Source organism: Mauremys reevesii, linkage group 7 (genome assembly GCF_016161935.1).
Source record: "Mauremys reevesii isolate NIE-2019 linkage group 7, ASM1616193v1, whole genome shotgun sequence".
Taxonomy (NCBI): Eukaryota; Metazoa; Chordata; order Testudines; family Geoemydidae; genus Mauremys; species Mauremys reevesii.
Window position 1 is genome coordinate 84208718 of NC_052629.1, and position 13690 is coordinate 84222407.

General features: G+C 38.7%; 1 protein-coding gene across 2 annotated transcripts in view; it reads right to left on the reverse strand.

Annotated features, from left to right (window-relative positions):
* Positions 1–600: 600 nt before the first annotated feature.
* The window catches only part of RFT1 (RFT1 homolog), a 36399-nt gene continuing 23309 nt past the window's right edge, over positions 601–13690 (reverse strand). For both annotated transcript variants that reach the window (XM_039482193.1, XM_039482192.1), the window contains 5 exons: positions 13227–13357; positions 10777–10921; positions 7046–7151; positions 2428–2677; positions 601–883 (listed from right to left, as the gene is read on the reverse strand). In XM_039482193.1, coding sequence (XP_039338127.1) covers positions 719–883; positions 2428–2677; positions 7046–7151; positions 10777–10921; positions 13227–13357 — 797 coding nt within the window. In that variant the 3' untranslated portion in view covers positions 601–718. The remainder of the gene's footprint in view (positions 884–2427; positions 2678–7045; positions 7152–10776; positions 10922–13226; positions 13358–13690) is intronic.

A 13690-nucleotide genomic window follows, 5' to 3' on the forward strand; every position in this document is an offset into this window, starting at 1 on the left:
AGTTACAGAATTTAAGTTTAACTCTATTGAGCTTCTGGACTTTGGGAAATTTCAGCTGTGACTTGCACCCATGAGAAAGAACAGAGAGGGCTTACAATTTGCAGAACTTCCTTTCAAAACACAATATTGTGTAGTTTAGTGAACACTGAAGTAGTATATTTTTGGCATACTAGTCAATACTCTGGTAAGTAAATATATTTTCTTAATAATTAAGTGGCCTCACTTTCTCTGAAGGGTCATTCATCCAGTTCAATATTTGATAGTTGTGTAAAAGTGGGTCAAGTCTAACTCTTTGACACTGTCACACTTGGCAGTCCCATTTGTAACAATAGGTGCATCCCAAAAGGAAGATTTGCATCAGTGTAAGTCCTAGTTATTTCATTCTGCTAAAACACAAAGTTAGGCAATACTGTTATGAAGGAAAACGCTTTGATAAGAATGACAAGGAGAATTACCTGGCTCAGGGTTGGTACAATTTGTGTTGGAACCTGTTATGAGTTTAAATGATTTGAAAATGGAAATAGTATCTGGTTGCCAAATATTTCCATTTCAGCTACACAGTGTTAAAAATATTCTATGGGAGTTTGGGGGTTTTTTTTGTTTTTTTTTAAAGAAACCTTACAAGGTGCCATTAAAACTTATCCTATGCATATTTTATATATAAAATATACCTTTGTAGCAAACATATACATACATAATTATTCCGTACATGATCATTTTAAGTTTCTTTCTTGGTATATCGTGACAGGAACTGCGTTCTAACAAAGTTAATCAGCTTGGTCTCTGTGAAGAATACAGTGATAAGTGTTGCTGCGAAGCACAGAGCTCCCACAATGATGTGAATCAGCCTTGCCAGCCAGCCTTTATCACAGCACAAGAATATCTACAAAGAAAAAGTAAGCAAGCAGTTGTAGAAAGATTACTGGTAGAGAGGTGGATGCTCTGCATCAATGTCAAGTAGACTAATACTTCTCTTGACCACAATACCGGTACTACTGAGGTGGTCATCAGGCTGCCAGTCTCAGGCAAGGCAGTCAGATAGATTTGGCTAGCATAATTTGAACCAACAAAATATTATAGCTAATATTGGCCATATTAATATTTTTATAATACAATTTCTATGAAAATAAATAAGCATTTGGTATATATCTGATCATTGTAGAAGTTATATGCCATAATATATCATTCAGTATGCACACATGAAGTTAATTGATATACCTAGGAAAACTATTTTCTTGTTATGCATTGAGATTAAGGCTACACATCATTCCTTCATTTCTACAACCATATATCCACCTATGTTTAAAAGACGAACGTCCTTTTGGGTTCTGGGATGAAAGATTTTGCAAATCCTGCACTTACTCTTTATATGGGATTCCCCCAAGCACTTCAAAGAGCTGCTGGGAGGATCACTGAGAGGCATCAGCCTGTTGCACAACGCACACAGCTCCAGGGTAAAGTTCCAGCCAGGACTGTAACCACTAAACTAACACTTACTTAAAACGTACCTACAAACTATATAGAAAGGGAATAACAATGGGCTGTTGAGAACTGCTAACGCTCTTGCTATGCAAGACAAGGTGCTCCAACCGTCAAGGGCAGTAAGAAAGAACTGAGAAGGGTGCAGGGCTGGCGGTGCCTGATATACCAACGCATGAGCGCGGCACTCAAGGGGGCACCACAGCCAACCCTCTGGTCGGCAAAAATCTCTGACGACTATGCACATGAGTGCACACACACGTAGAGAGGAATCGACATGAGCAAGCACTTGAAGAAGAATCTCCCTTTCCAATACAATCTCTAGTTTCTACCCCTCAGAGCCATGGGATATTTGACTTAATTCATGTAATCGTTACCACAGAAAATCGGCAGCTGGTGCAAGACTGAACCTTTCCCATCTTCTACACTAGGTAGGTGTGAATGGGGGAGGAATACCACATACTGGGGAGGGGATGCCAGGGGGGCAGTGGAAAAAAGAGGGAACATTTTTGTGGCAAGTTGTTTTTTTATTGATTGCTGTTTGAAGCTGTTGGGAGATTGGAGATATTGAAATAAGATCCATGAAGACTGATTAGTAGGCAGAAAACAGATGCTATGGTAAAAAACAGCATCATTCATTAATCTATCAGACCCCGGCCATGTGGCATTGATAGATATTCTGTACATACACACACACACACTCACTCCACAATGTATGGAAATACCCATGTGATAAACTGCATTTATCATCATGCACCTTTGTCTCATATACATATAAACAATATAATCAGCCTTGCAAAACTGTAATAACATTTTATTAGCCTATGCTCATAATCTACTTGCATGCCCTTTAGTGAGATTCTGATAATGAAAAAGCTAATTATATTTTCTAATTACTTGATATGAGCAGACTTTTACATGATAGTGAAATCTGAAAAACACACTCACCTCTGAAAAAACAGTGACTACTCCACTTATAATATAAACAAAAATTAGTGATGGCGAGAGTAGCAGCCCTTTCAAAGGTCTGTAAGAGCTCTCTTTGAAGTAATTGTAGATGTAGTGAATGCTGTGTGCTATTCGAATACTCATATTGAAGCAGTTTGCAAGGATAAAGCCTACACTGCCTTGCCACTGAGTCAAGAAATAAGAGACGCACAAGAATGTGAAGGACAAGGCCAGCATAACAAAATTGAATCTAAAGGAAAAAAGAGAAACAAGTTAAGCAATGTATGCAGTGAAAATATTTATCCATTAACACCTACGTCAGCAAGAGTCCCACAATTTTTTCCCCTAAAAGAAGAAATCAAATTATGGTTAATTTTGAACATAAACAGTAGAGTAGGGATCAAATTAAGATGTGCTAATAAAGAAGGCTTATTGAAAGGAGTGGAGGAAAACAAAGAAAGAGCCACATTAAGTGTGAGATGTTTATTTTTAACAGTGAACCATACATTTCTGATTTCTCTTACCAGATTTGACAGACTAATTAAGCTTGCAAAATCTGAAGATTTCTATCATATATTCAAAATTCTTAAATAAGATGGCACATTCATAAACTTCTGCAAACCTTGGTTAAAAATTTTACTTCACTTACAAATCAGCACTTTGAAAAGATCACACAAGTCAGCTGGTTCAGTTTAAAATCTCTCTCTGTGTATGAAAAGCAAGAGTGGAAAAGTCTTGTAACAGGGAGTTGTTGCACACTGCTGAATAAAGGGCTGTTGCTAGTTTTAGCAAGGCCAGCAGTGTGTTAGCTTTTATAAACAGAGAGGGTGAAGGAAGTTGGGATATGAAGCCCACCTCTTAACAGAACAAGATTCTGGCTTAAAAAAATCAAAGCCAGGTGGTCATTAAAACTTAATATATTAAGTGGATAGTTATAGCCTACTTAATTTCTGAGACAACATCGTTTTTTAAAATAGCCAATATTGGGAAAGGGCTATAGTCTAAATAAAAACATTTTTTGGCAAGCAATATTAATCTATTTTAATTTGAACTAAAGTGCAGTAGTGATGTTACACACACACACACACACACACACACACACCACTCTCTGCAGGTGTGTAACATCTGCTAATTTTCAGCAAGCACGCATGCATTGGAACAGTCTCCCAGATTGCTGGACATGTGGTTACTCCAACATGAAGTATACGTGCAATTAGTGTGCAGAGAGCTATACCAACCATTTTACCCCAACAGAAACTTAGATGAAAATTCACTTCACTTGATCCAACTTCTATTTCTTTATAGTATCCATAGAAAAATATCCAGTTGATACATGATCATCCTGAATTGCAACAAGTTCATTAGTTCACAAAGTCACATCCATAAAGACAGCTAAAATAGATGTGAACTAATAACTAACTCATGAAAATAGGGATTAATTCAACATTACAGCCCTAGTCTAAAAGACTAGAGTGAATAACTTAAAGACAGCATTGGTACAGCTGATAATGACAAGTCCTGCTGTCTTCCATTAGATGAGCATTCTGCAGCTGTTGTATTCCCCAATTAAGCACAGATCACAAATCAGCAGCCTTAAAATGCATATTGTACATCTGACAAAAACTGCAGATTTAAAATGAGATGCAATTAAGATAGCACTTTTGCAAATCAACATAAAATTATTATAGTGTAACAGCAATTATTCTGCCATAAGGTTGTGGTTAAAATGCAGTGTATGCTGCCATATTTTTATTGTTCTGCTCTTGATGCTCAGCAGTGAAATTCAGTTTGAAATTTGACATCTCAGTAAGATGCCTAGATTGCCAAAAAGACATGATAGGCATACAGTCTCACTAAAGCAGGCAATTATCCCAACGTGTTAAAAGTTAGTTGATATTAGATTTTAAAGCTAATTTTAAAATTTCAATTTTGGGGATTATTTTGATGAAGTGAAATTAAAAGTTCACAGTTGGAAAATTAAACTTTTAATTAAATTGACATTTAAAATGGATCAGTGGCTCAGACATTCAAACCTGTAAAGTCTGATAATTAATTTAATAAAGACTTTGGTCAAAACAGTATATATGTTTAAAATATAATGTGAAGATTCTCTCTGTGCCAAGTCACATGAGACACAAACTTATTTCCTCAAGCCAGGATGTTTGCCAATCCAAAAATAGTCTCATTAATATTCTTATAGTATTGCACTATTTTGACAGTCCTCTTATATTGATAACCATTTCACTTTTTAAAACTCACCAATATGCCACAGAATTAGGGAAATTGGGGGGAGGGGGGAGGGGAGGGAACTAGGTTTTTCCATGAAAGAGTTCTTTGTCAAAAGTTTGAAAAAAAACTTGAAGTTTAATGAGTCTTATGTATATTATTTAATAAGACAGCTATTTCATGATGTATCGTAAAATCCCTGCACCTAATTAATTGATATACTGCCGAATACACAGTCTTCTGTGCTGGCAAATATTTCTGTTCACTTGCCTAGAATTAATAAGGTAATAAGACATGCTGTACAATACAGTATTTAGCGCTTATATTTTTTTCTTTACAGGAGCGTCAAATCTATAATTGAGATTGGCAAATTTTGTACAGTCAAACCCTCTCCTTGAAAAAGTTTGGAACCAAAAAAATGTTTGTAGCGCCACTTAACAGTGACCAAAGCTGGTAGTCATAAGCATTATGCATCAACCCTTCTCCCTGTCAACAAAAGCAGCCTCTGCTACACATCAGCACAGATTTCAGAAAAATAGGAAATAATTATCAATTAAAATAGTCAAGGAAATATGGGGAAGATATAAACAGGAATTTCATTCATTCAGAAAAATACTTGAGATGGAATATTTTTATAACTGAAATTTTTAAATGAGATGTATTACTAAAGCAGTATACTTTATAATAAAAAATATTGCTATTATGGAAAGTTATTTTTAAAACTACTCAATGTGCACACATATGGAAACTAAGGTTTAGGATTTTTTCCCCCCCATTATTTTCTTCCATTTCATACTTTGACCAGATATGTATTCTGTGTATATAACGTTCAAACTTATACATGCCCAAGATTATCCATCTAATCTATATTTAGACTGCTAAACCTCAAAGGGAGGAGTGGATGCTGACTGCAAAGCATAAATCAAGTTACTTACTGAAACACCTATATATGGTGTAGGGAGGCGGCCTGGTTCCCAGGCGCCCCGGAGGATGAAGAGCCCAGCAGAAGGCTGGACTGGGCGGAGCTATGGAGCTCTGAGCCCACTCCACAACGGGTCAAGCGCCGACCTGGAAGTATAAAGGCAGGCCCTCCGAGCTCAATAAGGCACCAGCCGTCAGAGGGACCGGACGTCTGCGACCGAGCTCCCGCTGGGGAGGCAGCAGAAGGCAGCGGCCGGCCTAGCTTTCCCCTCGCTCACTATCCCGAGGAGGCCTGGCCGAGCCTGCCCCGCTCCGGCTGCCCGGAGGAGGAGCCGAGCCTGCCCCGCTCCGGCTGCCCGGAGGAGGACTGGCCGGGACCGCCCTGCTCCAGCTACCCCGACAAGGAGCCGAACCTACCTTTCGCCACCTACCCAGAGGACCTGCTGAACCCGCCCGGGGACACTCACCTTGAGGAGCCGATGGTGGTTGACCCCTGCGCTGACACCACGATGACTCAGGTACTCGGTGAGGGGGAGAGTGGAAGTAGCCCGGGGGTAGCCAACCCCAGTCTGGCTGCAACACTGCCAGAGCTAATGTCAGTGTGTTGCGGCCAGGATCCCCACTGACACAGCAGCAGGCTGTGACACAGAGGAGTGGGTGGGCCTGCGTCCCCGCCACCCCACTCATGGGTGGCAGTCTCCCCCTCGCCCCGACACTCAGGCCTAGGAGCCTGGGCTTAATATACTGAACTATTGTTTGCTGCCCCACCCTGACCAAGGGCCTGGGCTTATATACTGAACTGTTTGCTCAGCCCCTGCCTGAGGGTCTGAGCCCCTGGACTATTGTTGCTGCCCCGCCCTGCCCCAGGGCCTGGGCTAAAGTACTGAACTGTTTGCTCACCCCTGCCTAAAGGCCTGAGCCTACTTGACTTGCTGTGTTTGCTGCTGGCCCTGACCTAAGGGCAGGGCCGAGAACTGTTACTGCCCAGCCCTGCCTAAAGGCCTGAGCCTATTTGACCTGCTGTGTTTGTTGCCCCGCCCTAAACCCAGGGCCTGGGCTTTAGGGACTGAACTGCTTGCTCGGTGTAGTGAGGCGGCCTGGTTCCCAGGCGCCCTGGAGGACGAAGAGCCCCCTCTCCCGACAGCGGACCCCCTACATATGGATTTAGGTGTGTAATCTTAGGAACCAGAGTCTGAACATTTTGACCATATTTATGTTAGTTAAGAATGTATCGCTACTTTAGAACTGGCACTGAAGATGTTAAATTCAAAACTGAAGCTTAAGTGGTGAAACAACAGTATGTAAAAAGGAACCTGAATTTCCAAAGTGTCGTTCTCCTCCCCCACCACCCCGCAATCCCTCCCCCTCTAGGTACAGATGCACTGTAGACTGACAGAGTCGACCTGCAGTAAATTTGTTTTTCAGGAACACTTTAGGGGCTATTAATGGATCCACAAGCCTTCTTGCCTACCTGTCTACCTCCTCTTTGCACATAGAAGCAAATGTAAAACATTCTGTTACTCCATTGACAGCAAGAAGCAGGACATATAAAGAATAGCAGCGCAGGAGACTGGGACCTAAAAAACAGTAAAACAATAAATGAACCAATATTCCTATAATGAAGGCTCATGTATATACTTCTCTTATCTACTGGTACTCAAAGATCAATCCTTCAAATGTTTTCAATGATGATTTTACCATTACAGCTACTTTCAAATTCAATCTGTAATCTAAATTACACAGGCATGTTCCTATCAATACCACTATAAGACAATGAGTAGACTAACCAAAAAGCCAAGGACACCACTTGTAGCTCAGATCTTTTTTTCCCCATAGCCAAAAGGATATTGTAATAGTTGAGATTTCTTTAATAAAGAATCCAGCATTGTGTATTGTAGAGGACTTGAGGAATAAGTCTGAGGCCAATCCTCAAGAGCTGGAAGCAAGTGAGAATATATACACACTCCAGCCAGGATATATTGTCATAGGAAACAGATAGCAATTGTGCTAAACTGGGAGTTACATTAATATTTTTAATGGGACATAGGTAATCTATAAATGAGTTAAAAATTCTGCACCAGTTTTGGAAATTGGTTTACTGTCCTTTAAAAGATTCCCATGTGAACTTGTAAAGGTGAGAAAATTACAAAATGGCAGCTACCATTTCAGTTTGTTCTGGTAGCAAAAAATTAATGCTGACAAATGAACTCGTCTCCCAAAAACGGACTTAATTGATCACGGTTATTACATTGTGCACTCTCCCTCTATCTCAGTTCTGAGGAGTAATTTCCTGAGCAGCCACGGTACAACACATTTCTTTGAGGTGAAGAGAAAGTCTTCAACTCTATGAAGATGCACATAAAGGCAATCAAAGTCAGGCTACAAGCACATGAGAAAAAAGGGAAATGAAATAAAATACTCAAGGAAAATCAGGGTAGAAACAAATGCCCGTGTGTCACATTTAAGAATTCACTTTCATAGGACCCAATCCTGTGAATATACTTGAGAGTGACTTAATGCACATGAGTAGTCCTCCTGAAGTGAAGAGGCTAATACCTTAAGTACAGTTAATGTTTGATAGATTGGGCCCTTTTTCATTTCCCCTTAACTGACGCTAAATGTGATGCAAGCAAGGGGATAGAAAATGCTCTCTTGATAAAGAGGGCTAACTGCTGCTATTCTATAACCACCCACTTTCAGACTTTTCATTTTCCTGAGATTAATAAAAATCTAAGTGGATTAGTGATAAAACACGTACTCAGAACAGATGTATTGACAACTGATGCAAGTCATGTTTCTTTATTGCTAAAAATTCTTCATAAAAACCAATGCGGGCTTCCAGACATGCATCTTAACCTGTCAAGAGCCCAAAGTTCTTGAGGAACAGGTGATAATATTTAAGTGCTTATATTTATTGCTCATTCCTCTTTGACTACATTTTGCACCATACTATCAAATTTCAGATTAAGGGACAACAGAAGCAACAGCAATTGTCACAAGCCTGTGTCCGACCAATCTCCTTAAAGATAAAAGTAACAAGGTTCTTCATGGAGCTACAATGTCTCTCAAATTAATTATCTTGAAATTGAATAAGGTAATTGCAACTTTCTCCCTGTTATTCAATTAGTGGTATTCCAAGGACAACGTTTCACACTATAAAGCTCCTATATATTCCATGTAATAAATTGCCTTATAAGGCTTTCCATTTTCCTTGTAATTTTTCAGTATTAAAGACATAAGCATTTGTCAGTCAGAATATTAATATCCCATTGTGGCACTGTCAGTGTCTCCATATTGAAGTGAAATGTCTCAGGATGGCTACCTTTTAATTGGAATTGCGCCCAGCCTCAACTGACAGATCAGCTACTTCCCAACTGAGAGAGATCAGCTAGGGATCAGGCAATTATAAAACCTAGCAAGTAGCTCAGTTGGGAAGAGACCTGCCAGGAGTGGAGAGGCCCTGGCAGTAAACTCATGGGTATGGTGGGGGAAGGAAAGTTACAGGAAGCAGGTTGGCACCTATATCAGGCACTGGAGCAGGGTGACTCTCAGGCAAGTGGCCAATAGATTGCTAATACGTAGGGAATGCATAGGCTCCTGCAGCAGATCCCAGATTAGGGGCAGGGACAATTGATGTGTTGATTTTGTGTTAGGTAGAAGAAAGACAGGAGAAAAAGGACCTGTACCAGTCTCTAGGGGTAATGTCAATTCTTCCAGGGCTAGGAAGAGAGGTCAACAGCCTATAGAAATTATTTTCCAGTTGTACGTTTTACCCTTTAAAGCTGCACTGACAGTGTTAAACCACCAAAGGATCAATTTTAAACCCAAATCACCCTCAGTGATTACTACTGAGACAGTGATTACTGTTTTGACTAATCTAACAGCTTTGAATAATACTTATGATAGCCACAGACCTGAATCATAATTTTATAGATTTACAAATAATGGTATGCTCAGTACAGAAGCAGTTTTTAAACAAATGTTTTTGCTAGTCTTAAAAAAAATTAAAATAAAAAAAATGCCACACACACAAGACAAACACACCCCTCTTTGTATTGTTAACAACTCTGGTATTTTTATCATGAGTTTCAGGATACTTGGCGTTTTCTTCAACCATTGGCTACTGGAATCATGTAATTAAGCAAGCATCTCAGCTTTCCATGTTTAAAAATAAGTACATTTGTAGCCCTCATAATTACAAAGAAAGGTTTAAGAACATGACCCTACAGATTCAGAAGCTTGAAAACCAATAAAAAGAACACACAATATCTTTTTTGTTGGGATTGGGGAGGACTGATTTAAGGACTTAATCTCTTGGGGCTGGTAATACTGCATTATGGAATAACCAAACACACAATATCTTTGAAAGTAACTTTCAACAATGGGAAATCTTGAAAAAAATTATGTGATCACTAATTAAACTCTCCAGCAGATTAAAACTGAAGATAACTACTTATATATAAAGAGCTTGAATACTAAAAACCAAATTATTGGACTCAAATAGACAAACTAACCTACAGGCCTCCATAGGAGCTGGATATATATGCACAAGGGAGGAATTTGGCTCTAAATCCCTGTCAAATGTGATTTGAAATGAAGGAGATCAAAACCCACAACAATAGGTTATAATGGAAATTTATAGCTGCACTGATGAACTGCACACAGACAAAATTGTATATAAAATGCATCTGTAACACCATTCTCTTAAAGATATCATTATAAATATACCAATTGCTACATAAATCTGAAAATGCCACATATGGAATGCCCCCCTCCCAAAGGATTACCCTGCAAAAAGAATAAAATAGAACCCTACAAATTATTAGCTTCAAATGTGTCTAGAGCCAAATGTAATTACACGGTGCTTCTAAGCAATGGTCTATCTTCCATGGCAGTTCTCAACAGCTACCTGGAAAGTTGGTTCCCTAGTGCCATTAAATTCTGAAATTAGGTGTGCATAACTGAACAAACAGATGCAGCGGATTATCCAAAGTGAGGTCAGTGCATGATACTGTAGACAGTAATATAGAAACTCCACGGGATTTTAAGTACTTCAGTTTCTCATGTACAAGCAGATAGAAGTGCTTTTCTACTTATCAAATAATTTTGCTCTTGACTGACATGTGATTTGTAAAATAACTCAATAAATCGATATCTTCTGTTCAGAAAGATTTCTAAAACTGGCAAAAAGTGACTAGTTACCTGATCCCGAACTGAGCATTGAACCTCCATAAATATCCAGAGCCAGTTGAGAATAGGCATAGCCAAAAACTGTAATGCTCAGGCCAACCAGAAGCACGAGTTTTAACAGTGACTCCAACACTGCTGCAGCCATTGCAATATCATCCTGGGAAAAGAATTTCATGATCTACATGAATCAGAAGCTACAGAATTCTGCAGTTTATTTTGATGGACATTTTCACAAAGAATTACTTTAAAAAAGAACAGCATTTTTCTATTGCTTTAGAGAGATCGTAAAGTTTTCATTAAGTTTTGAGTTATCCTTATACATTTTGTGTACAAACATATTCACTTTCAATCTTAACATATTTCAGAGTAGCAGCCGTGTTAGTCTGTATCCACAAAAAGAACAGGAGTACTTGTGGCACCTTAGAGACTAACAAATTTATTTGAGCATAAGCTTTCATGGGTTACAGCTCACTTCTTCGGATTCATGGAATGGAACATATATTGAGGAGATATATATACATACAGAGAGCATGAAAAGGTGGGAGTTGCCCTACCAACTCTAAGAGGCCAATTAAGTAAGGGGAAAAAAAAACAAAAAAACTTTTGCAGTGATAATCAAGATAGCCCAGTACAGGCAGTTAACATACTGGTCATTTACCTAGCGTTTTATATGTTCAAAGCTCTGTCCACTACATTATGCCTCACTGAAGCAGTGGTAAACTGAGAATGGCAACGTATTTTCCCCAAGGCCACAGTGATTGAGTGGCAGAGGCTGAATTTTTACTGCTGTGCAGGAACACAGTATTTGCATACCAGAACAGTCTGTTAACTCTAGTGTCCCTTCCATAGCAGCGGCCTATACTAGATAGGTGACAGAAATGTGAAAATTTATAAGGCACTTGGCCAATTATACAACATGAACATGAGAAAATATACGTTACCCCGTGCACCAATCAAACAATGCCCTGAAGCAAGAGATTTTATTAACCCTGTTTTATCATGTGTACCAACAAGTACTACTGAAAATAAAATAGCCAATTATATTATTTGTAAATTCCAGAGGCTGAACTTTATGTTTTATGAAGTATTCCTTACATAGACTTGCATCTATAATTCACTTCCCTTGTTCTATTGTTATTTACCACCATGAAAAGGCAGTACAAGGCAGTTTTTACTATGCACTTCATAATCTCAAAAAGCTCAGTTACAGTCTCATCTGATTATTCTCTCTTCAAAGCTGGAAAAAAACCTATTTTTTAGTGTAGTTAAGTGGCAATACGACTACATAGTACTTGTTGAGTTCCATGTATTTTCAAAGCATTGCACAAAGTAACTAGGAGCATTTTTCTCAGTTAACCTAGAATAAGACAACCTGAATGGTGTGTGTGCAAGTGAGTTGAGTGAGGTTTATGTAAAACTATTTCGCAGTATATTAACATTGAAGCTAAGATTCTGGAAAATACCATACTATGGAGTTTTGTTCCCTTTATTCATTTTTACTTAAGGATGTAAGAGTGGCCATTCTGGGCCAGACCAATGGTCCATCTATCCCCGTATCCTGTCTTCCCATAATGGCCAGTGCCAGATGCTTAAGAGGGAATGAACAGAGCAGGGCAATAATTGAATGATCCATCCCCTTCATCCAGTGCCAGCTTCTGAAACACCTAGAAGCATAGGGTTGGCATTCCTGACCATAATAGCCATTGATGGACCTAATTATTTTTTGGGCCCAGTTATACTTTTGGCCTTCACAACATCCCCTGGCAATGAGTTTAACAGTTTGATTGAGCATTGTGTGAAGAAATACTTGTGTTTTAAACCTGCTGCCTATTAATTTCATCGGGTGACCCCTAGTTCTTGTGGTAAATGAAGAGGTAAATAACACTTCCTTATTCACTTTCTCCATTTGTGATTTTATAGACCTCTGTCACATTCGTCGCCCCCACCCGCCACCCCCATCTCTTTTCTAAGATGAAGAGTCCCAGTCTTTTTAATCTCTCCTCACATGGAAGCTGTTCCATACCCATAATCATTTTTGTTGCCCTCCTCTGTAACTTTTCCAAAAATTCTAATATATCTTTTTTGAGATGGGATGACCTATTAGCATTTTACCAGTTGGTTTATTTTAATACTCTTTCACCTCTCCCCAATCCTTCTTTATTTTCTATTTCACTTCTTTTTACAACTCTAATCCTCCAAAAAAACTTGAGATTAGATTTGGCACCCTAATTAACCAAAATGAATTAAGAAATTAGACAGTGCGGATGTCTGTGTTCTTACTTCTACCATCTTTGAGGAACACACTTTTGCAATGACTTTCCCACCCTATCCCTTCCCCTAAATATTAAAGGAAATACTTACTCCCTTTAGGCGCTAGTAGATTTTTATGATTAGTTCTTTACTTATTTTAAAGCACAGTTCTATAGCAGATGTTTACTAATTTAGAATTACACTCAACCTACTTGTTTCTGTAGCTTTACATCCGTCCCTCTTTCCAGCACCTTAGCAAAGAAAATGTAAAAACTCTCCTCTATTGGCAAAAAGATAAATCTAGCCACCAGAGAACCAAGGTTATTCACTATGTCATACACACCTTAAACAAAACAAAAACCAGAGAAACAATATATTAAATTTTATGAAATACTTTATTTTCAGCTTCCTAGTTCTAGATCTTAGAGTTATGTGCATACAAACTCCTTTTGAGCTAGCATTTCTGATGAATGGTCATAAATAAAACAGCACTTTGTCTCACAATATAGAGTAGAGCACTTTTAAAAGAAGCAGTATTCCTATCCATAAGGATTTTGGACCTAAACATATTGATAACAATAAGCCGCTGGAATTGCAAATCTCATTTTTGGACAGAAAGACAAGTTTGAGTGAAACTTACTTTATGTACAAATGTGTAATGCCCCTCAAATTACAT